General features: G+C 37.1%; 1 protein-coding gene across 1 annotated transcript; it reads left to right on the top strand.

Moving 5' to 3' along the window:
- Positions 1 to 12,336: 12,336 nt before the first annotated feature.
- LOC149261100 (putative disease resistance protein At4g27220) lies at positions 12,337 to 12,885 on the top strand. Its single transcript, XM_089367715.1, has one exon. The coding sequence runs from the start codon at positions 12,337 to 12,339 to the stop codon at positions 12,883 to 12,885; it is 549 nt and encodes a 182-aa protein (XP_089223841.1).
- Positions 12,886 to 25,094: the final 12,209 nt, after the last annotated feature.

Genomic DNA, 25,094 nt, shown 5'->3' with positions numbered 1-25,094 from the left:
TGGATTTCCAAAGGCCAAAGCACCTCAGCCCTCAACTAGTGATTCCACCTCACGGCTAGACATCACTAACCATCACTAGATTGGTCTCTACCCAAGTTGTCCAGGGCTCCAGTGCGTTTATTCCAACCAAGGATCTAGGACTAGTAACTCATCCCACAACTACTGTTAGGCTCCAAACAATTTGTCCCACCAAGTCTCCAGGACTAGTATCTCAACCCACCAAGGGCTCTAGAGTGTTTGTCCAACCAAGGCTCCAAGACTAGTAACTCAACCCAAGATGTTATAGGGCTCTAGGGCGTTTGTCCAACCAAGGCTCCAAGAACTAGTATCTCAAACAATGGTTAAATGAACATGAGAACCAACCAAAAAACAAAAGGAATGATCCCACAACACCATGGCTATCTAGGAAATGGAAAGGCTAGGAAAATCTATTGTGAATCTAGTCAATCCTCCATGCCAATGACAACTCATAACCAAGAAGCCATATGCATATTCCATACATGCCAAAACTAGTGAGGAAAAAATACATGCAACTCGGTACCTACAAGAAAATCCCGTTGTAGTTGCTGATCCCAATGTACTCTTGCACTTTCATGCTCTTCCTTTTCCTTCTTGATCCAAAACTCCAAGTATGTGACCCTCCTCCAAGAGTGCTCCAAGAAAACTCTAAGTGTCCAAGAGGATGAGAGAGAGAGAATAGAGAGAGAGCTCCAAAATTGAACTAATAAGAGGTTACAAACTGATCCTCAAAAGCCTTTTTATCATTGTGGCCTCTATTTTCTTCATTTTCCATTATTTTCCTCCTCACATGCAACCTGTGACCTTTCACCTTCCTTTTTTCCTAATTTCCATTATTTTCATAAATAAAATGCCAATAAATGTCTCTTGTTTTTCCAAAGCCTTTTCCATTTCCTTTGCCAATTTCCTTAGCCATTAATTAACCACAAGTGATCCCCATCACTATGTTTTTTACCAACATTCAGCTTGGAATATGTGTCCCATGACCAATTTCCTATTTTCCCTTTATTAATTTTACATGGATTTTTTAACCATGGTTGTTACACATATGCTATCCTCCTCAAGCTTGTCAAAAATAAAGAGGTACTAACCAACAATGGCTGGGAAAATTGGGAAAATGGGATACTCCACTTGTTAATGGCAACGAGTCGCTCTTGAACATGAAACTCTTCCACTTCATCTCCGTGGCTTTTGGGTTGGGAAATTTGTTTGTCTTTTGGTTTATCATACTTTTTCAAAGCCTCCATTTTGGTTTTGGGTCAATGCTACCAACTCCATTTCAGTGTCGTCATTGTGTTCAAGAGAATTCATTCAGTCGATATCTACTACAATACTCTTAAGTCTTCATTCCATGACTTTCGTTCATGATCCAGATCCGTATCAACATCATTCTAATCTTTTTATCTCAAATCATCATACACATTTCATGTCGTTGATGGGGGATACATAAGGCCCTCCTGCGACTGGTTGCTTCCTGTCGACATCAGCTCATTATCCAGGAATTTGACTTAGAAACACCCATTTAGTACCTTGGTGCTTGCATACATCAATGGAAAGTTTCCTCACTCTCAGTGACAACTTTACATCATTGGCCTTCGACCGAAGGATTCGGTGTGGTATTCGACATCAACTCATTCATTCACACCATACAGATTTTACTAGATTACCTTGAGAACCATTAACATCATCGATGGTTTCTCTCGTGTTTGTTAACAACTTACATCATTGGTCGGTAATCAGATGGTGTCTATCATGTTTGAATTCAACTCATTTATTCACATGGTTAGACTCGTACATTGGTTGGTCGTGTGAATGAGATAGAAAACCCTGGATCTAGTTTCATCCATCCGGGTTGCGATTTCAAGAGTAATACAAGATCACAATGTTGTTAGGATATTCCGACACATAGGATATAGTTAAGTTCAACTTGGTCTAGTATAGAGTTAGGTTAGAGTTAGGTAAAGTGTGTTTCTTTACCGTTGTACATTTTGTAACTTACAATCCGACGGTCACGATATGTAGTGATCCGACGGTTCACTCTCACCTCGGTATTACCGACACTTGATCCGTGGCTTGACACCCGATTGGTCCATGAGTTCTATTTAAAGCGCATGGAGGGTCATTGTTCGGGAAATCCGTGCATGAGAGAAGCTTATGTAAATTTTCATTCTTTGATTAATAAATTGCCTGTAGTACCCACGTTGGGACAGGCCGTGGACTGTTTCCCTCCTTGCACTCTGAGGGTTTTAACCACGTCAAAAATACTGGTGTATTGATTTGAGATCCAGTTGTGAGCGGTGTCCTTTTGGTATTCTTTCTGTGGAACTTACCCTGTAAATTCCTACATGGTATCAGAGCTATTTGAGGGCCGCGTCCGTTGGTGATCCAAATCTGAAGCCGGTAGAACTGCATGCGGCTGTCGTTTCCTAGATCTGTTGTTTCTGACTGCTTTCGGGCCGAGAGGACTGCTCTGTTGCGTTCGGAGCATCTGTTCCAGTGAGGAACCCCTTTCGTTTCATGCGAAAAGGTTTCCGGTAGCCCTAGCTGCGTCATTTTTCAGATCGGGAGGTATACAGTGTGTTTTTTGCAGTTTACTGTTAATTTCTCTCTGCTTATTTCGGTCTCAGTTTATTTAGCCTTTTTTTTTAACCGGATCTATACCTTTCATTTCTGCGTATGCTCTTTGCCCTGCGACTCTGTGCGATCTGGGCAAATCAGAAACAGAAAGGAAGGATTTTTCTCATGCGTATGCTCTTTTCCCTGCACCTTAGTGTGATCTCGGAAAATCAGAAACATTGAGAAAAATATTTAGTTTTTCGGCTAAAGCTAACCTTGAGATTTTTTTTTAAAATTTCTAGTTTTTTGGCTAAAGCTAACTTCGAGCCGCAAGGTTCGTTTTTCTTTGCATATTCGTGTTGGGTTTTGTGTTTTGTAGGGAAAAAGAGCTTTCTCAAGGCAAGCACGCAAACCGAGGCCCCCCCCCCTCTCTCTCTCTCTCTCTCTCTCTCTCTCAAATTTTTTGTATAGATCAATTGGTTCAAAGCTATTTTTAGAGAGTAGAGGTCTTGGGTTCAAGTCTCCATTTTGTGGGGGCGGATTTTTTCATTCCCGCACATTCGCGCACTTTGCCGGCAACGTTAACAAGTTTTTTTTCAAAAAGCCATAACTTCTTCATCCGGAAGCCTTTTTCAGAGCCGTTTTTTTTAAAACCGCCTATTTTTTCGAGATCTATCCGTTGGTACACTTAACTTCAGCATCTTCAGCTTCAGTTTTAAAAAAAATAAAATGGAAAGTCCATGCCAAGTCATTCTTGACAGCACTAACTACTTCCAATGGGTAGAATACATGGGAGATTTACTTAGAAATAAAGGTCTTTTCAGAATAGCCACAAACCAAGAGAAGAAACCAACAGATGAAGACAAGGCGGCAAAATGGGAAAATAGACAAGATCAAGCACGTGGTTTGATAGGGATGTCTATTTCTCCTGATCTTAGATTCCACATTGCAGGACTTGAGACTCCTCATGAAGCATTAGAAAAACTTGCTAAAGTTTTTGGGATTAAAAATGAAATTAGAGCCCATCAACTTGAAAATGAGCTGCTTACTTTGGATCCTAATAATTTTTCTTGCATTGAAGATTTCTTGTCCAAATTCAAGACCCTTAGATATCTCTTGGAAGGTGTTAAAGTTAAGAAAGATGATGGTAACCTTATTTATTCCATCCTTACTAAGTTAGGACCAGCCTACTCTGTATTTGTTTCCACTTTCCATTCTACAAGGGAAGCTTTCATTTGTCAAGGACAAGACTACAAGGCCCCTTCCTTTGACTCCTTTTGTGATTCCTTAATAAGAGAACAAGAAAAACTCTTACACCTTGGTCTTCTTAATCTTGGAAACTCTTCCACGAAAGCGTTAGCCGCCCAACAACAACCAAATTCAAAGAATCCTAAGAAGTCATATCCTCAAAAGAATGGTCCTAAACCATCTCAGCCTCAAAATGAAAGATCATTTCAGCAAAATGATAAGACCAATAAAAACAAATGGAAGAAGACTGATAGACATTGTAACTTTTGTAATCGAGATGGCCACTTAGAATCTAAATGCTTTAAGAAGATGGAAGCCTTGGAAGCCGCAATGAAGAAACATAACATCCATCTGGAGCCTACTTCAACTTCAACTTCCGGAACGGCACTTTCTGCATGTCATCGTCAATCATCTCAGTCTGGTTATGCATTAAATGTATCTTCTTCTTCTTCTCATTCTCATGAGTGGCTCATTGATTCTGGAGCCTCTTGTCACATGGCCAAAAACCAAGCCATGTTTTCTTCTTTAAATGATTGTAACACCAAAAATATATATATTGGTGATGATAGATCTCTTAATGTTGTAGGGACTGGAACTGTTCATCTAGACAATGGTCAGTTCAATGATGTATTATGTGTTCCAAACTTATCCTGCAACCTTCTATCTGTCTATCAGATAACTCATTCAGGTGAAGGTAAAATTGTTGAATTTTCACCTCATGATGTTGTAATCAAGGATCTAAAAGATCCTAAACAGATTCTAGCTACTGGTCTTGCTGATGATTCCAAAAGGTTGTATAAGTTTCACAACTTTGGGTCATCCCATCTTCCCTCAGTATTTGTTGCTCATAATGATGAAGTGAGCAAACTTTGGCATGAGCGTTTGGTCACTTAAACTATCGCTCCCTTCAGCATCTATGTAAAGAAAATATGGTGACAGGTCTTCCTATGGTATCTTGCAAAGATGGTGTTTGTTCCGGATGTGTACTCGGAAAACATCATCGGGACAGTTTTGACAAACGTGCCTCTTGGCACGCCTCAGCCCCTTTACAGCTTGTGCACAGTGATTTATGTGGTCCTCTTCCTGTTGCTTCATTCTCTGGCTGCAAGTACTTCTTAACTTTCATTGATGATTTCTCCAGACGCACTTGGGTATACTTCTTAAAACTCAAGAGCGAAGTATTTACCACTTTTTTGGCCTTCAAAGCATTTGTTGAAAAACAATCTGGACATCAAATTCTTAAGCTAAGAACTGATAATGGTGGAGAATATGTTAAAAACGCATTCATCAACTTTTGCACCGAAAATGGAATTCAAATGCAACATACTGTTCCATACACTCCACAACAAAATGGTGTAGCTGAAAGGAAAAATCGCACCTTAAAGGAAATGGCTAATTGTATGCTGCAATCTAAAGGACTCAGTCTTAGTTTTTGGGCCGAAGCAATTAATTGTGCAAATTATATAATCAATCGCACTCCTACTAAGGTTCTAGAGAATATCACTCCAGAAGAAGCTTGGAGTTCCATTAAACCAGATGTAAGTCACTTTCGTGTGTTTGGAAGTGAAGCATGGGCCCATATTCCAGATGAAAAGCATAAAGCTTTAGAACCTAAGAGTGAAAAATGTACTTTTGTTGGATATTCTGAAGATGTAAAAGGTTATAGACTTATTCCATTTAAGTCCAAAAATGTTATCATTAGAAGAGATGTAAAATTTGATGAAAATAAATCGGCCTGCGAGCCTAGTCCGGCGGATGTGCCACCTCTTCCTATCTCTTCTATCTTTGAAAACATTTCTTCTTCTGATGATGAAAGCGAGGATGATAATCCTCCCCCACCTTCTCAGGATCCTCAACTTCCAAGATGGGTCCGTGCTACTCGGGATGCAGCAGGTGATCTTGCCGGTGATCCTACAGATCAGCGACGTACACGTTCTCAGTTTGAAAGAGCCTCTTCTTTACTGGCTCAAGCTCCAGTAAATCATGATCCTGACACTTTTGCAGAAGCTTCAGGCCATCCACATTGGGAAGCAGCTATGAATGAAGAATATCATTCATTGATGACAAATGATACATGGGATCTTGTTCCTCTACCAAAGGGACGCAAACTTGTTAGATGCAAATGGGTTTACAGAACCAAGTATGGACCAGATGGGAAAGTTGATAAACATAAAGCTCGTCTAGTTGCTAAGGGCTTTTCACAGGTTGAAGGCATTGACTACACTGAAACCTTCTCTCCAGTTGCCAAAATGAACTCTATCCGCCTTGTTCTTTCCCTTGCTGCCTCTTTAAAATGGGAAGTCCATCAAATGGATGTTAAATCTGCCTTCTTGCATGGGGACTTGCAGGAAGAAATCTATATGGAACAACCCATTGGCTTCATACAAACAGACTCCAGCCTCGTTTGTCGACTTAAGAAATCCCTTTATGGCCTCAAGCAAGCTCCTCGGGCTTGGTATGCCAAAATGGATAGCTTTCTTTTAGAATCTGGCTTTTCTAGGTGTCATTCTGACAATACTGTCTACACCAAGAAAGTGGGATCATCCTTGTTCTTTATGTTGATGATCTTATTCTTACTGGTAGTGATCCCAACCTTATAAACCATGTGAAGTCCAGCCTTAAAAAGAAATTTGAAATGACAGACTTAGGACACTTACACTATTTTCTCGGTCTTCAAGTCTTGCAATCCCAAGAGGGTATTTTCCTTTCCCAGTCCAAGTATGCTTGTGATATTCTTCGTCATTTTCACATGGAAGACTGTAAGCCAGCCCCTTCTCCCTTTCAGTCTGGAGTCAAACTTTCAGTCTCTTGTACTTCTCCTGAAGTTGATGCTACCTTATACCGTCAACTTGTCGGAAAACTCTTGTATTTAACCCATACTCGTCCTGATCTTTCCTTTGCTGTTGGCCTTGTTGCTCGTTTTATGCAAAACCCCCGTGAAAGTCATTGGAAAGCAGCTAAAAGAATACTTCGTTATGTTCGAGGTACAGTACAGTTTGGGATTCATTACAGTGCCAAAGCAGCTCCTCTGTTAGTTGGTTTCACTGATTCTGATTGGGCTGGTGACCTTGATGATCGGAAGTCTACTGCCGGTTATGTCTTCACTCTTGGTTCAGGACCTATTACATGGGCTTGTAAGAAACAGGCTGCCATTTCTCTTTCGTCAGCAGAAGCAGAGTATCGTGGTGCCGTGGAAGCTAGTAAGGAAGCCTTGTGGCTTCGTCAGATCCTATCAGAGTTTGGCTTTGAGCAGCAGCATCCAACCACACTTTGGTGTGATAATCAAAGTGCCATTCAGCTATGCAAAGATCCAGTCCAGCATCAGCGCAGCAAACACATTGAACTACACATGCACTTCATCAGAAAGCTCATTCATGACCATGTTCTTGAAGTGCAATATTGTCCAACAGATGATCAGGTTGCAGACATCTTCACAAAGGCTCTCACAGAGGCGAAGTTCACTAAACTTCGATATATGCTTGGAGTTCAGGAAGTTGTCACTAAGGGGGGATAGGCTCTAGTGCCTCCTTCCTTCTCCTATTGTGTCATATTTGTAAATCCTTCAATCCTATCCCAAGTTGTTCTTAAGGGGGGATGTTAGGATATTCCGACACATAGGATATAGTTAAGTTCAACTTGGTCTAGTATAGAGTTAGGTTAGAGTTAGGTAAAGTGTGTTTCTTTACCGTTGTACATTTTGTAACTTACAATCCGACGGTCACGATATGTAGTGATCCGACGGTTCACTCTCACCTCGGTATTACCGACACTTGATCCGTGGCTTGACACCCGATTGGTCCATGAGTTATATTTAAAGCGCATGGAGGGTCATTGTTCGGGTAATCCGTGCATGAGAGAAGCTTATGTAAATTTTCATTCTTTGATTAATAAATTGCCTGTAGTACCCACGTTGGGACAGGCCGTGGACTGTTTCCCTCCTTGCACTCTGAGGGTTTTAACCACGTCAAAAATACTGGTGTATTGATTTGAGATCTGGTTGTGAGCGGTGTCCTTTTGGTATTCTTTCTGTGGAACTTACCCTGTAAATTCCTACAAATGTATGATGGCTCTGATCATACAAACAATTATCCAGTCATGGGTCCACCATCAGTCATCCGTGGACATGTCTTTTGGTCATTGTACATTTAATGTTAGATTATGTGCTAAGCATGGTATTCTTCCCTCAACAAAGGTATCATTAAACATAATTTCAGCCTAAAAGTGGCCTTCTAAGGAAAAATAATAAAATAATAGTTAAAATAATAAAATAAGAGTTTTTTTTTTTTGCTTATCTCCTTATAGGTTAACTCAAATTTAAAGCGTAGACACTCTTTGGATGCAGAATTAAATTCCACATCTAATGAGTACCCATTATACATACTTTTGAGAAGACGCACATTGATAAAAATTGAAGATACATTAGAAAAACATGTTGAACACTTTTTTTTAATGCATCTTCAATTTTTATCAATATGGGTATTCTCAAAAGTATGCATAATGGGTACTCTTTTGATGTAGAATTTAATTCCACATCAAATGAGTGTCTGCATTTGAAATTTGAGTAAATCTATAAGGAGATGAGCAAAAAATACAATTAAAAAAAAATAGTTTTTCTTCCTTTCCCTCCAAAATATTTACATGTACCTCTTTTTAAATTTAAAGGATATTGATTGGTTTACATATTATGACATGGAAATTATGTGACGATTTCACGGGAACTTTTAGACTAAAATTTCTTCTAATGCACCATGTAAATGTATTGTAACATATGATGCTCTCGCCGATTATTCTTGATCTTGACTTGTCATAAGGTAAATAAATTCAGCCATTAGTTTCCATTTCTGACTTTGCACTTTAGGGGGAATACTGTTATAGGCCGTTTTGTTGCATCTGGTCAATAGGCCTTCAAACATGATTAATTCACATCCTTCAACATATTGTCATCATCCCTACACAAATCCCTAAGCATGACTCTGCTGAATCCTTGAGTTTCTAGTCTTAACTTTTGAATTCCCAAGCTTTTAAGGCCCAACACACCTTGGCACTTTAGGGACCAACTTTGAGTACCAAGTTGACCCTCTCTACACCTACGCTGATCACCAACAGATTTCTCAGTCTTGGGGGTGCATTGATTCTAGAAATTCGGGAAAAATTAAAATAATCCTAAAGCTTCATCTTCCTGAGTTTTCTGAGGTTGTTTCAACTATTTACCTTAGATAAACATTCAAATCCTATCTGATTCCACCTTGGAGAAATCACCATCTTATCCCTTGAGCTCATCCTCCCATCACTTTTGGATTCAAGCCTAGATTGGTAAATGGATAAGAATTCATGAATTACCTCCCACATCTGTACATTTATAGCCATCGATGGGCAAGGGGTTGTCTTTTGGACACTGATTCTACCCTCATGTTGTTGCTTTGAGAGTCATTATTCCATGCATTAGGGTGATATAGAGGCATACTTTGTGGCAAGGAAAGGACAAGTCAACTTGGGGAGCTCTTCTACAAGATCAACTCCTATTTTTGGTTGTAACTCTCTCCATTTCTATTAATAAAAAGAGTAGACTATTTTCATATATATGATGTTATGATTTCATGTATTTCAATAGCATGTTGATCTATTGAATGAAGTGATTGAATTATGCTACATAGATGTCGTAGATCTTTGGCTTGTCTTGTTTGATTGTGTAGGTTCTAATTATAGCGATCGAAGCTAGGATTGGAGCGTACAAGTCGAGGAAGGAGTGAAGCTTGCGACAGATTCTAGGTAGGCCTCATCCCATCATTCAATTACTTTAAGGAAAACATTGTGCCCTTTTCTTTATGTTGTTCTAGGTTAGTCCACCAGGCCTAGGGAAGACACTTATGTCCGCAGTCGTAGATTTCGTATAACAATAGGCAAGAATCCAGAGCCTTGAATTGGTGTTTAGAGAAATCACCAAGTTACAACAAAAACACATGATTAAACACTCTACCATAGTATAAACAAAATAGATACCACTCCTAGGGAGGAGTCTAAGACCAAAATTCAGAGCTAGTAGTGGATTTCAAATGCCAATAATTCCATCCACAGATAATGCTAATAAATAAATGACAAGTTCAACAAATCCTCAAAATTACCCGAATTGGAGTGGCCACTTAATGACGAGAGTAGGTGCCCTCTGTATCCCTCTGTGTATCAAGAGAAATTATGTCGATCTACCAACATCAAGTGAGAAGCTGTAGATGCTCAACCTTGCTTAAAATCTCCTTGAGTGCCAAGCCATAGGGCACTAGCACAGGGATTTTCTTCAGCAACTGACAACTAAGTTTGTTTTACCGTTCTACCTAGCCATGATGCTCTCCTAGGAACCGAGTAGCTTTGTATCTAGCAAGGGCTAGAACATCCCCCTCCTTTTAATCCTAAAAATGCTCACCAAACCAACTAGACCTCATAGACAGAGAGAACCAACTTTTTCCTTATCAAAATGCACTGTAGGAGGGCTTCTCTTCCTCCTCGCCTCCTACGAATGACCCTCTGCATGATTAAATGGTAATTTAGAGCTCACATGCTCGTAGATACACGAGGTGACCCCCTCATTTATTGTTAGCATATCCCAAAGTGGTGGACACACCCCTCCACACTACCTTCTACATCTATCCTCACCCCATGGAATTTTCTTAGTAATTAATTTATATTATTAATAAAGTTACAATACTAATAATGATAAAATTCCTAAAAATAAAATAAAAAAAACACTATTTTAATAACAACAATAATGTAAAAAATATAATAATAATTGTTAATAAAATGTTAAAATAACTCTAATTGTGAAATTTATAAAAATCAAACATTTTAAAGCTTTTTAAAACTTTAAATTTGTTTATACTTGAAAAATTGAATATGAAAAAAACAAGGGCTACATAGTAATTAGAACCTCCAACTTAGCTTAAATATAACTTAATTAAACTAAAAAACAATAAAGACAAAAATTTCATCACAAAAATAAAACAATTATTGAATGCCATCACTAAAAACTAAGAAATATAATTAACTAAAATTGTTTATATTAACTTATGTACACTTATATATACATGTTTATTTTATTTTATATATATATATATATATATAAATTAAATTTATTAAAATATGTTTTTAATATAATAATAATCATCTTAAATTGAGAATTTGGAAAAATAACTATAATTTACGAAAATGAAAATAATAGAAAAAGAAGAAAAAACAAAAATTAAATTTTGAATGTTAAATTATAAATAAAATATAAAAAAATTTGATCAAAACAAATTAATATGGAATAAAAAAAAACTAAATACTTAATACTTCTCGTATATGACAAATATAACTAGCATTTGCACCACATGTCGCAAAGAAAACGCCGTAAGGCAATGATGAGAAACAATAGCATAGAAGAAAGAAGTCAAAAGTTTATGCAATTTTGTTTCTTTATTGATGTTTTTTTTATCATATGTTATGTTTCAGGGAGATTCCAACGGGGATATCTTCAAAGTGAAGGATTTATGAAATTTTTTGAAATTTTTTTGCCCGGATTCCGACCACTTTTGGCGGTCCAGGCAATTCCTCCGCCTCGATAAACGCCTCCGGAAATATCACGGGCGGCTCTGCTAGCTCGTGCTCATTCAGAAACAACCTTTGATTCTGGCAGTCACTTAAAGCGCCTTTTGACTATTTCACTTACTCTACAAATCTAGTCAACAGCTTTAAAACTTTTGACTATTTAACTGACTTTCGAAATTTAATCAACCCTGGCATGCTGGATCTACATAAACTCAAGGGTTTGAGGCAATTGGAGATCATTGAATGTCCTAGAGTAAGTTTGTTTCCAACAGAATTTGGTCACAAAGGAGCATTTCCTCTTCTGGAAACATTTTCTCTTGCTTGGCTACCTACATTAAAGGAGTTGCCTGTAATAGAGAAAGGTGCAATGGCTTCACTTAAAATATTTAATATAATGGCAGGTACAACATTAAATATATTACCAGAGAGTTATATGGATCTGAAGACACTTCAGAAAGTAAGAATTTTTGGTTGTCCAATAAGAAATATAGGAACTAGAGAGAACACTAATGTAGAAGTGATGGCAATGTCTATGGTAGACATGGAAGAAATTACAAAGAGATATTCCCAATTGTGAGATAAAAGGGAAAGTTGGTTGTATGGTGAATTTTGGTGCAATGAGCTCTTCTTCTTCAAGTACTTCCCATGGCCCTGTTGTTCCAACAGGCTCTGCAAAGATGAAATTGATCGAAGAGCCCCTTATAGTGGGACAGGATAAAGCATTTTCGATTCTCGAAAAGCTGGTGTTGTTGACAAGGGTGGATCCGGAAAAACTCTTCTTTTGAAGACGCTCTTCAATAGCCAAAAGGTACGCAGTAATTCTAAGGATGGTTTATTACTTTGGCTCACTGTTTCCCAAAGTCCCTCTTTTACAAGTCTTAGAAATGCACTCCGTACCCAAATAGCCACACAAAAAATGTAAATTTGGGCGAAAATATGAACGAAGAAGAGGTAAAGCGATGGTTGAATCAGACAGTGCACCAGAGCACCGGGCTTATTCTGTTCTTAGATGATGTATGGGGATGCAATGCTGCAGAATTGTTAGAGGAATTAGGTGTACTGTGCCCTGTAAGGAACCACTCCACCTCCAAAGTCATTGTCAGTTCCAGGGTTCGCACTGCACTCTTAAAAACAGGTGTCGCAGATAAATACACAATAACAATGGAGGACTTGTCGGAAGATGAGAGTTGGAAGTTGTTTGCTTGTCACACTTTTCCATATAATAATGGAAATCTGCTAGCAAACATAGAAGAGGGAAAAGCCAAGCTTGTGTGTAAAAGGTGCAGAGGGCTTCCCCTCGCTATCAAAGTGGTTGGCAGGGCAATGGCCGGGAGTACTCATCCACGACAGTGGGAATGCGCTGTCCAAAGGCTGCCAAACGTGGACAGTGTGTACAATTGTGTTAGGTTGAGTTATGATGCACTCGGCTATGAGGATACTGACCTGCAATGTGCTATTTATATGGAAATCTGCCAGCAAACATAGAAGAGGGAAAAGCCAAGCTTGTGTGTAAAAGGTGCAAAGGGCTTCCCCTCGCTATCAAAGTGGTTGGCAGGGCAATGGCCGGGAGTACTCATCCACAACAGTGAGAATGGGCTGTCCAAAGGCTGCCAAACGTGGACAGTGTGTACAATTCTGTTAGGTTGAGTTATGATGCACTCGGCTATGAGGATGCTGACCTGCAATTGTGCTTTTTATGTGTAGCTGCAAACATCCTGGAAGACGCAGTCGTTCATGTCCAGTTGGCGATTTAGGTATGGATAGGGGAAGGCTTAATTGCCAAGAGGACGTTGGAACATGAGCATCGACCCGCTTATGATCCATTCGAGCTGGGAAGATATTATCTCAACATTTTAGCAGATCATTGTTTGATCAAGCCAATGATGAGAGACTTTGATGGGAAAGTACTCTGTTTCAGAGTGCATGACTCCCTGCGTGATATGGCAATCCGAATCGCAGAGGAGGAACAAAATTTCTACTGCCGTGTGGGTAATGGTTTGATAGCTGTGAATGAAAATGAGTGTTTGGGCAGCATTCAGATTTTTTTGAGTGAGAACAGATTGATGTCTTTCCCCTAATCACATTGTCTACACAGATATGCTCATTGCTTCTCAGTGGAAATCCATATTTAACAAAGATCCCAACAAGGGTGATCAGGAGTATGATCTCCCTTAAGGCGTTCTCTTTAAGTGGGACGTCATTGAAATCATTGCCAAAGAGTATTGGGTGTTTGGAGCAGCTAATATATTTGGGTTTAAGACACATGCCCATCAATACGTTACCTGCATCTTTTACCAGTCTTGTAAATCTGGAGATCCTTGATCTTTCCTATTCTGCCATCCAAGAATTACCGTCCGCCATCCATATGCTGTGATCTTTAAGGAAATTAATCTTGGAGGGATGTAGAGATCTGCAATTTCTACCTCCCTGTATCTCAGGGCTTACCTCTTTGGAGCATTTGGAAACTTATGGTTGCAAGGCTTTTTTGGAAGAAAGATAAGGATACCAGATGGAAAAAAAACAGCTTCTATCAACAAATTGGCAAGTTTAACACAACTTAAAACATTACAACTACAAAATAATGAGGAAATTATTAGTGATGGCACACTGGGAAAGATGACTCAAATGAACTCCCTCACATTGTCACTCATAAAGCTGGAAATTCTACCCAACGATATAAGAAACATGTCAAAATTGAGAAGACTGGTATTATTAGAATACTTTCACTTGGTTAAAATGGATTATAATTTTTATGACTTTCAATATTTGGGCTATCTTAAATTTGTTGGTTGTCATTTCTTGGAAGAACTTCCACATCTACATAAACTCAAGGGTTTGAGGCAATTGGAGATCATTGAATGTCCTAGAATAAGTTTGTTTCCAACTAAATTTGGTCGCAAAGGAGCATTTCCTCTTCTGGAAACATTTTCTCTTGCTTGGCTACCTACATTAAAGGAGTTGCCTGTAATAGAGAAAGGTGCAATGGCTTCACTTAAAATATTTACTATAATGGCATGTACAACATTAAATATATTACCAAAGAGTTATATGGATCTGAAGACACTTCAGAAAGTAAGAATTTTTGGTTGTCCAATAAGAAATATAGGAACTAGAGAGAACACTAATGTAGAAGTGATGGCAATGTCTATTGTAGACATGGCAGAAATTACAAAGAGATATTCCCAATTGTGGGATAAAAGGGAAAGTTGGTTGTATGGTGAATTTTGGTGCAATGAGCTCTTCTTCTTCAAGTACTTCCCATGGCCTTGTTGTTCCAACAGGCTTTGCAAAGATGAAATTCTTCTTCAAGTACTTGCCATGGCCCTGTTGTTCCAACAGGCTCTGCAAAGATGAAATTGATCGAAGAGCCCCTTATAGTGGGACAGGATAAAGCATTTTCGATTCTCGAAAAGTTCCGGAAAAACTCTTCTTTTGAAGACACTCTTCAATAGCCAAAAGGTACACAGTAATTCTAAGGATGGTTTATTACTTTGGCTCACTCTTTCCCAAAGTCCCTCTTTTAAAAGTCTTAGAAATGCACTCCTTACCCAAATAGCCACACAAAAAAAGGTAAATTTGGGCGAAAATATGAACGAAGAAGAGGTAAAGAAATGGTTGAATCAGACAGTGCACCAGAGCACTGGGCTTATTCTCTTCTTAGATGATGTATGGGGATGGAATGTTGCAGAATTGTTAGAGGAATTAGGTGTACTGTGCCCTGTAAGGAACCACTCCACCTCCAAAGTCATTGTCAGTTCCAGGGATCGCGTTGCACTCTTAAAAACAGGTGTCGCAGATAAATACACAATAACAATGGAGGATTTGTCGGAAGATGAGAGTTGGATGTTGTTTGCTTGTCACACTTTTCCATATAATAATGGAAATCTGCCAGCAAACATAGAAGAGGGAAAAGCCAATCTTGTGTGTAAAAGGTGCAGAGGGCTTCCCCTCGCTATCAAAGTGGTTGGCAGGGCAATGGCCGGAAGTACTCATCCACAACAGTGGGAATGGGTTGTCCAAAGGCTGCCAAACGTGGACACTGTATACAATTGTGTTAGGTTGAGTTATGATGCACTCGGCTATGAGGATGCTGACCTGCAATTGTGCTTTTTATATGGAAATCTGCCAGCAAACATAGAAGAGGTAAAAGCCAAGCTTGTGTGTAAAAGGTGCAGAGGGCTTCCCCTCACTATCAAAGTGGTTGGCAGGGCAATGGCCAGGAGTACTCATCCACAACAGTGGGAATGGGCTGTCCAAAGGCTGCCAAACGTGGACAGTGTGTACAATTCTGTTAGGTTGAGTTATGATGCACTCGGCTATGAGGATGCTGACCTGCAATTGTGCTTTTTATTTGTAGCTGCAAACATCTTGGAAGACGCAGTCGTTCATGTCCAGTTGGCGATTTAGGTATGGATAGGGGAAGGCTTACTTGCTAAGAAGACGTTGGAACATGAGCATCGACCCGCTTATGATCCATTCAAGCTGGGAAGATATTATCTCAACATTTTAGCAGATCACTGTTTGATCGAGCCAATGATGAGAGACTTTGATGGGCAAGTACTCTGTTTCAGGGTGCATGACTCCCTGTGTGATATGGCAATCTGAATCGCAGAGGAGGAAGAAAATTTCTACTGCCGTGTGGGTAAGGGTTTGACAGCTGTGAATGAAAATGAGTGTTTGGGCCGCATTTGGCTTAATCACATCGTCTACACAAATATGCTCATTGCTTCTCAGTGGAAATCCATATTTAACAAAGATCCCAACAAGGGTGTCAGGAGTATGATATCCCTTAAGGCGTTCTCTTTAAGTGGAACGTCATTGAAATCATTGCCAAAGAGTTTTGGGTGTTTGGAGCAGCTAATATATTTGGGTTTAAGACACATACCCATCAATAGGTTTTACCTGCATCTTTTACCAGTCTTGTAAGTCTGGAGATCCTTGATCTTTCCTATTCTGCCATCCAAGAATTACTGTCCGCCATCCATATGCTGAGATCTTTAAGGAAATTAAGCTTGGAGGGATGTAGAGATCTGCAATTTCTACCTCCCAGTATCTCAGGGCTTACCTCTTTGGAGCATTTGGAAACTTACGGTTGCAAGGTTCTTTGGAAGAAAGATAAGGATACCAAATGGAAAAAAAAAAGCTTCTATCAACAATTTGGCAAGTTTAACACAACTTAAAACATTACAACTACAAAAAAATGGGGAAATTATTAGTGAGGGCACACTGGGAAAGATGACTCAAATGAACTCCCTCACATTGAAGCTGGAAATTCTACCCAACGATATAAGAAACATGTCAAAATTGAGAAGACTGGTATTATTAGAATACTTTCACTTGGTTAAAATGGATTATAATTTTTATGACTTTCAATATTTGGGCTGTCTTAAATTTGTTGGTTGTCATTTCTTGGAAGAAATTCCACATCTACATAAACTCAAGGGTTTGAGGCAATTGGAGATCATTGAATGTCCTAGAGTAAGTAAGTTTCCAACAGAATTTGGTCACAACGGAGCATTTCCTCTTCTGGAAACATTTTCTCTTGCTTGGCTACCTACATTAAAGGAGTTGCCTGTAATAGAGAAAGGTGCAATGGCTTCACTTAAAATATTTACTATAATGGCATGTACAACATTAAATATATTACCAAAGAGTTATATGGATCTGAAGACACTTCAGAAAGTAAGAATTTTTGGTTGTCCAATAAAAAATATAGGAACTAGAGAGAACACTAATGTAGAAGTGATGGCAATGTCTATGGTAGACATGGAAGAAATTACAAAGAGGTATTCCCAACTGTGGGATAAAAGGGAAAGTTGGTTGTATGGTGAATTTTGGTGCAATGAGCTCTTCTTATTCAGAAAGCTTAATACCATTATATGATTTATGATTTATGTTTTGGCAATTATCTTTATTTATTATCAAATTTTAGACAAAAATGTTTGACATTATAGAAATGAGCTTGATAAATAGTTCATAATTCTTTATAATTCTTTAGATTTTTATGACAATTTCAAATTTATTTATTTATTTTTTATATCTCGAACTTAAAAAAAAAAAAAAAAAAAATTTCTTAATCTCTAACTTTAAAAAAAACAAGAAGACGGAAATTCACTTGTACATGGCTATGAAAAAGGATGAGAAATAGCGGAGAAAAAGAGTGAATCTAGGGAAAAAGAAAAAAAACAGAGGGGTCCATCTCAATAGCTTTTAAAATGACACTCCCTTGCAAGAAATAAATGTTTATTTGCAATGTCACAATGTATTAATCTTGTTATAGAAAAATATTCAATTGAATGACCAACCTCAAGGCCTTGGCCCAGTGAAATGGTATTCACGTCTCCATAGAGTAGAGCAGCTTCACATAGTTTTATCTCTTTGTGCAACTCTTTCAGATGCCCCCACTTCCGTTGCCTTATATTGCCTATATTGCCTATAATGATTACAGAGTACCACGATTATATAGAGGTATATATTTTATTTGTTTTTAGTTTGGAGAATGATTTTTATAGATTATTTTTACCTAAGATACAAGGCTGTGAGGGGCACATCTACAGTAAAAGTCACTCAGAATTTACACTCAGCATCATCTAACTTAATAGAAGACCAATCACTTTACTACTTGGGCTAGACCACAATCCGGTAGGCACAGAGTACAACAAATTAAGCAAATATGGAACAAAGTACCAAAATTTCCAAATATGGACTCACAATGGTTCCTAGCTTTTCTCATTGTGAAAGGATAATTGAACAAGACTAAATTTTCAGTGCTATACAATCATGGTGCATATAATCCCCCTCCTTACCCCCGCCCCAAAAAACAACACTCACACAGTTTCAGTGCAGACATCCAAGCCTTTTTAAGTGAAAGCTTATGCAAGAATCTCTCATCAAATTTACAATACTTTGGATGACTATTTGAATTTGAAATCTGTTATACTTCAGATTGTAGCAGAGGCTTCTCATAGAAAACTATACCGTCCACGCCCAATTGGATGCATCAACGAAAAAAACATTCACTAATGTCCTCATAGATGAAATCACACATTCCTGTGGACGTTGCTGAGAAAGGAAACACATACATCAGAATTCTTTGTAGAATATACTATTGCCTGCATATTCAACATAAGTTTGATGCCTACAGTCAGTGATTAGTTTCCATCTCAACAACTTTTAAAACGACACTCCCTTGCAAAAAATAAACGTTTATTTGCAATGTAATAATATAACAAATATTTAGATTTCAGTCACTTTCCTGAATATAATTGATTGGCAACTTGTGATAAGGAATCACCAACTTACTAATAACTACATGTGAATTATGTCATTGGAACTTACTTTTGAATGTAGGGAGATGCTAGTCATTACTTGAAGAAGAAGTAGTGTCCATGTGATGAAAAATATGTTCAGGACGCATGATGCTTTTGGAGCATACCAAATGTACATCAGTATGATTTCAGCCAGGGAAGCAACATAGGCCATCGTTGACATTGTAATCACTAGGATCCGACTCTGTGAAATTAAATTTTCTTTGTTTATCAGTTTTATGCCATATACAAAAACTGGGCGATAAAATAAATGTCATGATAAGGAGAAAATGGATCTCAATTAAAGAACAAAAAACTCTTAGATTAATAGCTTTTAAACAGGGGAGGTGGAAATTTGAATATGTTTTTGGATGCATTATAATCGATGTGTCCATGAGTTATAAAATTCAGATTTAGTACATTGGCATGTCAATTCAATATATAGAGTTGTGTTGAGCTGTGGAACAGATAAGGCAAGTTCTGTATTTTTAAGTTGGGATTTCAAGTAACAAAGTAAACGCCCATCTTCTGCATTACTCAAATTTTCTTCACTTTCTTCACTTACTAAGGATGCTTCTCGTATTCGTCGATATGGTCATGAGGCAAATATGTGTGTATATGTGTAGATAGACAGGGCTTTATTTTTCTAATCCTACTTAAATGTTCTTGATTCTGTTATCTCCTGATTTTTGACAAGATCCAAGAAAGCAAACTCTAAACCAAATCTACATATTGGAACTAAATGATAAATGGCCAAATGAATCTCAATTTAGGTATTAATAGCCATATGCCTTATCTGCATCTCGACTATTTCTATGTTTTTGAATTTCCTTATAAGTTATTTTACCCATTAACATAATTAATACCAGTTCGTCATCCAGTAATTTTCCTTTTCTTTCCACTCTGTAAAAGGAATTTTTTGTTCAATCTAGGGATGGCTTCAGCTGGATGAAACTGATGGTAAAAAAATCTCCCAAATTCAAACTTCAATTTTTTAACATATCCATCTTCCTTGAAGTTAAAAGAAAAAAAACCGTGAACATGAGGGGAAAGAGTTGTACCATCGTTCAACATTTTTCTCCAATACCCAATATAATAATTCCCCCAGGTGATGAAATTGATCACACTGAAAAGTTGTATGATGAGAAATATCCTACCAAAAAAAAGAGAAATTTTGGCCCTGGTTAGTATTCCTTAACAAGCAATTAATTTTAGCCTATAAGATAGAAAACATAATATCCATTTAGTGATTGATCAAACTATATCACCCAAATGTAACCAATGTAATCTTGAATTTACCATGGACAAATAGCATAGCATATACATATTCTCTTTTGGAAGACAAAGGTTATATAGTCGTAGTATTTAGGTTAAAATAGCAAAAGACATTTTGATGACGTGTATGGGGGATTTGTTAGATATCATTGAACTAGTGAAACATTGCGTGAAAATATCACCAACTCCCACCCCTGGATTTGTCATCAACAATTTTCTACAAATCAGCAAATGTAAAATTGACAAGAAATTAGAATCCGGTATCCAACCTGTTTAAAAGCCAAACAACTTGTAAGGCATATAAATTTTGAAATTGGATACAAAGCAGCCCAGGCTTACTCGAAGCACACCTTTTGTACCCAACCAGTCATGACCTCCTTGACAGCCTTTCAAATCTGTAAAAACGAAGATCTCAAATTCATATATATATAACGAAGAAAACGGCATACAATGTAAATTAGGTTCATTTTCCAAAGCCAAATGCAATTACATGTACATCAAAAGAATAATCATCTAAATGGATGCAGATAAGTTAAAGAGCTATTTGAAAAATTCACGATTTTATGCGTAATTAATACTACGCGCCATCATAACACATCCCACTAGGTTGAGGGAGTGAACATCGCTTTTTCTAAATGCAATGACAGAATATTCTATATAACATTATCACTCTCTCCATCGAGCACTATCTTGTCTTGCACACTTCCAAAAAGTCTTGTTTTCTCATACACATTTCCCGCACACCAGCATTTCCGAACTTCACGAATTCGACGTTCAGTGGTAGGAACATCACAAATTCGATGAGGCACCGAATTAGAAGTCGGTTGGGAGGAAACCAACTCATGCAATCTGTGCACTGTGAAAGGCAAGGCCTAAAAATATGAGCAGACACATCGTTTTCATTAATATCAAACATTCACACAAATGTTGTTTCCTTCACCTAAATGTCATTTCATATCAAACAGTCAGACGCATGTTAATTCCTGAAACTCCAAGTATTGATAACAAAATAGACTCAAAAGCAAGCGTAAAACCAGGGATCTGAGTCAGATCGAGGATGTCTTTGGATGTAACAAAGCGTTTACTGGCCAACACAAAGGCCATGGACGATAGTTAAATACATCAAAGTGTAGATTGATTGGACATCCAAAGCGTTTACTGGCCAACACAAAGGCCATGGACGATAGTTAAATACATCAAAGTGTAGATTTATTGGTCTATCTCATATCTGCAGGTTAGAATTCAGGGATATTTTAGAAATTTACCATTTAAATAAAAATAAAAATATTATAAATTCAAATTAGGTTATAATGATATTTCTCAAAATTCAAATAATTCAGTTGGAATACTTCTAAATTTCAAAATATTTTCAAAATTTACAATGGAGTTAAATTCAGGTTAAATAGACTTAAACCTTTACATGTATCTTGATTAAATTGAGAATATCAGCTGTACCATCTTGGAATTTTGCAGATGTCAAAGATGAGCGCTGCTTCTCTTTTCTTTGTTGTTGTGAGTGTTCTTCTGTGCAATATACTGCACAGATTGGAATCCAAATGTAATCCAAAGTCGACAGTAGATTTTAGCAGAAAGAATTCCCCCCCTGGATTTGTATTTGGCACGGCCTCCTCAGCATTCCAGGTTCAAAATTTTCATTGGAACTCTACCTTTTCGCCTTGTATGAATATTCTGATGCTGAGCCATTTATGCTAATGTGCCACTTTGCAGTACGAGGGTGCAGTAGAAGAAGATGGGAGAGGACCCAGTGTATGGGATACCTATTCTCATAAATTGGTATTGGTTTCCAAGAGCAAGCTGTGATCTTAATCCCTTTTTTTGTGCAAACAGTATAAACCATTTAAAATCATGTGAACACCATTGCTTTTACAGGGAGTATACTGGATTCCAGCAATGCAGACATTGCAGTCGACCACTATCATCGTTACAGGGTCAAATTTCCAACCTCCCAATAAAACCCTGCTGTAAGAAGGAATGTGTGTAGGGTAATAATCATATTTGAATACGTTGTGCAGGAAGATATCGGGCTAATAGTGGATATGGGGATGGATGCTTACAGATTTTCGATCTCCTGGTCACGCATATTTCCCGGTAAGATAAATCTTCTTTGTGAATGTCTCTCCAGACTTGATCAAGACTTCCCCCGGCTGCAACGCTCACCTGGCGCTGCATGGCACAAGGTGGGGAGCTGAGAAGGCCGTCCTCCATGTTACTATTTCCTGCACTGCCATCGCCGTGAAGCTTCTCTACCCGCCTTTCCAGGGGTTGCAAGAACCTGAATTCAGAAGGAGCGAGCACTGCCTGGGACCCCATATGGCTGATTCACGAGGTACCGGTTTCGGTTTCATTACCGCCCAGGGGAGGTCATGGCATGTGTAAGCGACGTGGAAATAAGGAATGGTGGCCACGGGCTCTGCAGGATACAGAGCAGAAGGAGCGTCCATGTAACTGTATCGATCTTCGCCGGAGTTAGTAACCACGTGGAGGTATGTATAGTTGCTGGTTAATCTGACGGTAGAAGATGCTTCTATTGTCTAACATAGATAATCGATGGTCCATAATCGTCCACGGTAGCAGCTGGGGGTGTTGATTCCAGAGGGAACGCCTTACGGCGTAATAAATAATAAAGAAGTAAAATAACCCTATTCCAATTTTCTAATATTTAAGGCAATCCTCGTTGAGGTTTACAAAAATATTTAAGTACATCATACCAGCAAAGGCAGCACGTACGTAAAAACATGCCATTTTCATTGACGTTTACAAAAATATCTAAATACAACAATAGTTACGATCCCTATTCAAAACCGGAAAGCTGACAAGCAAATGTTTGGATCGAAGAGAAAACAGCGTGGTATATCCGGTACATGGGGGAACTTCAATACATGATGGGTGATAACATGCAGGTTGAGGGATAAATCTGGAGATAAGGGTATCTTTTTAATTTTCAATATTAAACACTTAAAATAAACTAGAAAGTAAAATAAACTAGAAAGATGATTTTGAATTTAATATATACCTTTAACATCACATTGTTTAAGTATATTATATTTTAAATGAATATTTTAATGTATATATTATATTAGAATTTCAAATATATATAAATTAGTATAAATTTATCTTATGGATTTAATATAAGTTTGTTTAAATTGTATTTTTAAATGCTAAATAAAGTATATATAGGAAAAAATAAATTTTTAACTATAAAAAAATATTTTTTTCTTTATATATAGATATATATGAAGTTCATATCGACATAAATTAGTTAACATAGATCTTCAAATAGTTTATTTAAATCTCTTGTCGATTTTTTTTTTGAAAAATATAAGATTTACACATCTCATTCACACATTATTTTATTTCTAATTATGTTACAACATATTCAACATATTCATTTTTTTTTAATTATAGCCCACATTATTTTTCTATTTAGGACATAATTTTTATTTTAAAGGGGCATGGAAGGACGAATGGAGGGACTCCCCTCATACTAGGCAGTGGAATGAGCCTCTTAGCTCAATGGTTCATCAATATTATGATCTACATAAAAGCCATATGAAAATAATTACCAATATTGCAATCTATATAAATATTATATGGAATGAATTAAATAGGACAATTTACTTGCACTCTATATATGAATCATACAGAGGGAAATTGACTTGCACCATTTACATATAATCTTTATAGGAATCACATAAATGGAATTTAATGAACCATTTACTCTTTCATGTCATGGATACCATTTGTTATTTATAGTGAAATTGTTTTATGATGAAACTGGTTTTCTTTCTTACAAGGTGATTCGTTCAATGGTTCAAATGATTGCAATGAGCTTTTTACAAGCAATCAAAATAGAACATTATATTATGGATACCACTAAATCTAAAAAAAATTAAAATCAAATACTTAAGTTCTCCAACAACACAATTTCATAAAATAGATATTACTTACAAGAAGCTTAATAATCTCAAAAATAAAAATAATCAAACTACTTAAAATCTTCAACGACACAATTTTCATAAAATAAAAATTATAGGGCTAATGATTGATGCACATATCCATCATGATGCCGGACACCATCTTCAAAAAAAAAAGATAAAAATAACATTAAGCAATTTTTAATAAGAAATCATACCTGTGTTCAATCAATATTTTAATCCCAAGTGCATTTTCGTATTAAGTAGGCATAAGAATACTTGCATTCAATCAGTTTTTATCCCTAGTGCATGTTGGTATTAAGTAGGCATAAATAGAAATATAGGTAATATTCATTAGTACATGTTGGTATTAAGTAGGCATAAAGAAGAAATATAGGTAATATTCATCAGTGCATGTACATGTTGGTATTAAGTAGGCATAAAGAAGAAATATAGGTAATATTCATAAATGTAGGAAACCAGTAAATGCAAGTTAGTTAAGCATGTAGTAAATACAAGCAAGTGGGGCAGAAAATAAGAAGATATATGGGTGGAGCCATAGAGAATTAGTAGATACCAATTGTAGATCCAAAAAACAATAGCGTAAAGAGCTTATAAGAATTGGAGCAAAATGACATATGACAATTAAATATTTTGATCTTAAATGCCTATTAATAAAATATAATTTCAATAAATAGATAACCCATTGATACATGAACTCTATAACAATAAAATTTTATGATATAAAAATGATAATATATTTTTTTGAATTATTATGATAAAAACCCAAATAAAGCATCGAAGTCATTATCATGATAGAAACCTAGATGAGGCATCCCAGTGAGTGAGGATGTTGGTGCCTTAATCTGCATTCAAGTCCTCCCTAAGTAAAAAATAAATAAACAAAGTAATCAAATAATAAAAAAAAGCTATGTTGCATGAGTTTCTGGAACATGGGAATGTTGGGAACTTGGGTACGAGTGTCGGGAATGGCTAGAGATTTCCCTAACATTTACAATAAATGGCTAATCGGGAACGGTAATGTTATATAATAAAAAAAATTAAAAATTAAAAATATATAATTATATAATAATCAAAATTAATATTAAATCAAAATATTCAAATATTAAAATCAATTTAAATATATAATCTTTCTTATATATAAATATATTCTCTG

This window comes from Pinus tabuliformis, chromosome 6, assembly GCF_031772625.1.
Source record: "Pinus tabuliformis cultivar Carrire ecotype Pingquan chromosome 6, CPIR1, whole genome shotgun sequence".
Classification (NCBI taxonomy): Eukaryota; Viridiplantae; Streptophyta; class Pinopsida; order Pinales; family Pinaceae; genus Pinus; species Pinus tabuliformis.
The sequence above is the reverse complement of the archived record's forward strand: the minus strand, read 5'-3'. Positions and strand labels throughout refer to the sequence as shown.

Excerpts from the sequence above, each read along its gene's own strand:
- LOC149261100 (XM_089367715.1), top strand. The coding sequence starts at position 12,337 with ATGAACGAAGAAGAGGTAAAGCGATGGTTGAATCAGACAGTGCACCAG.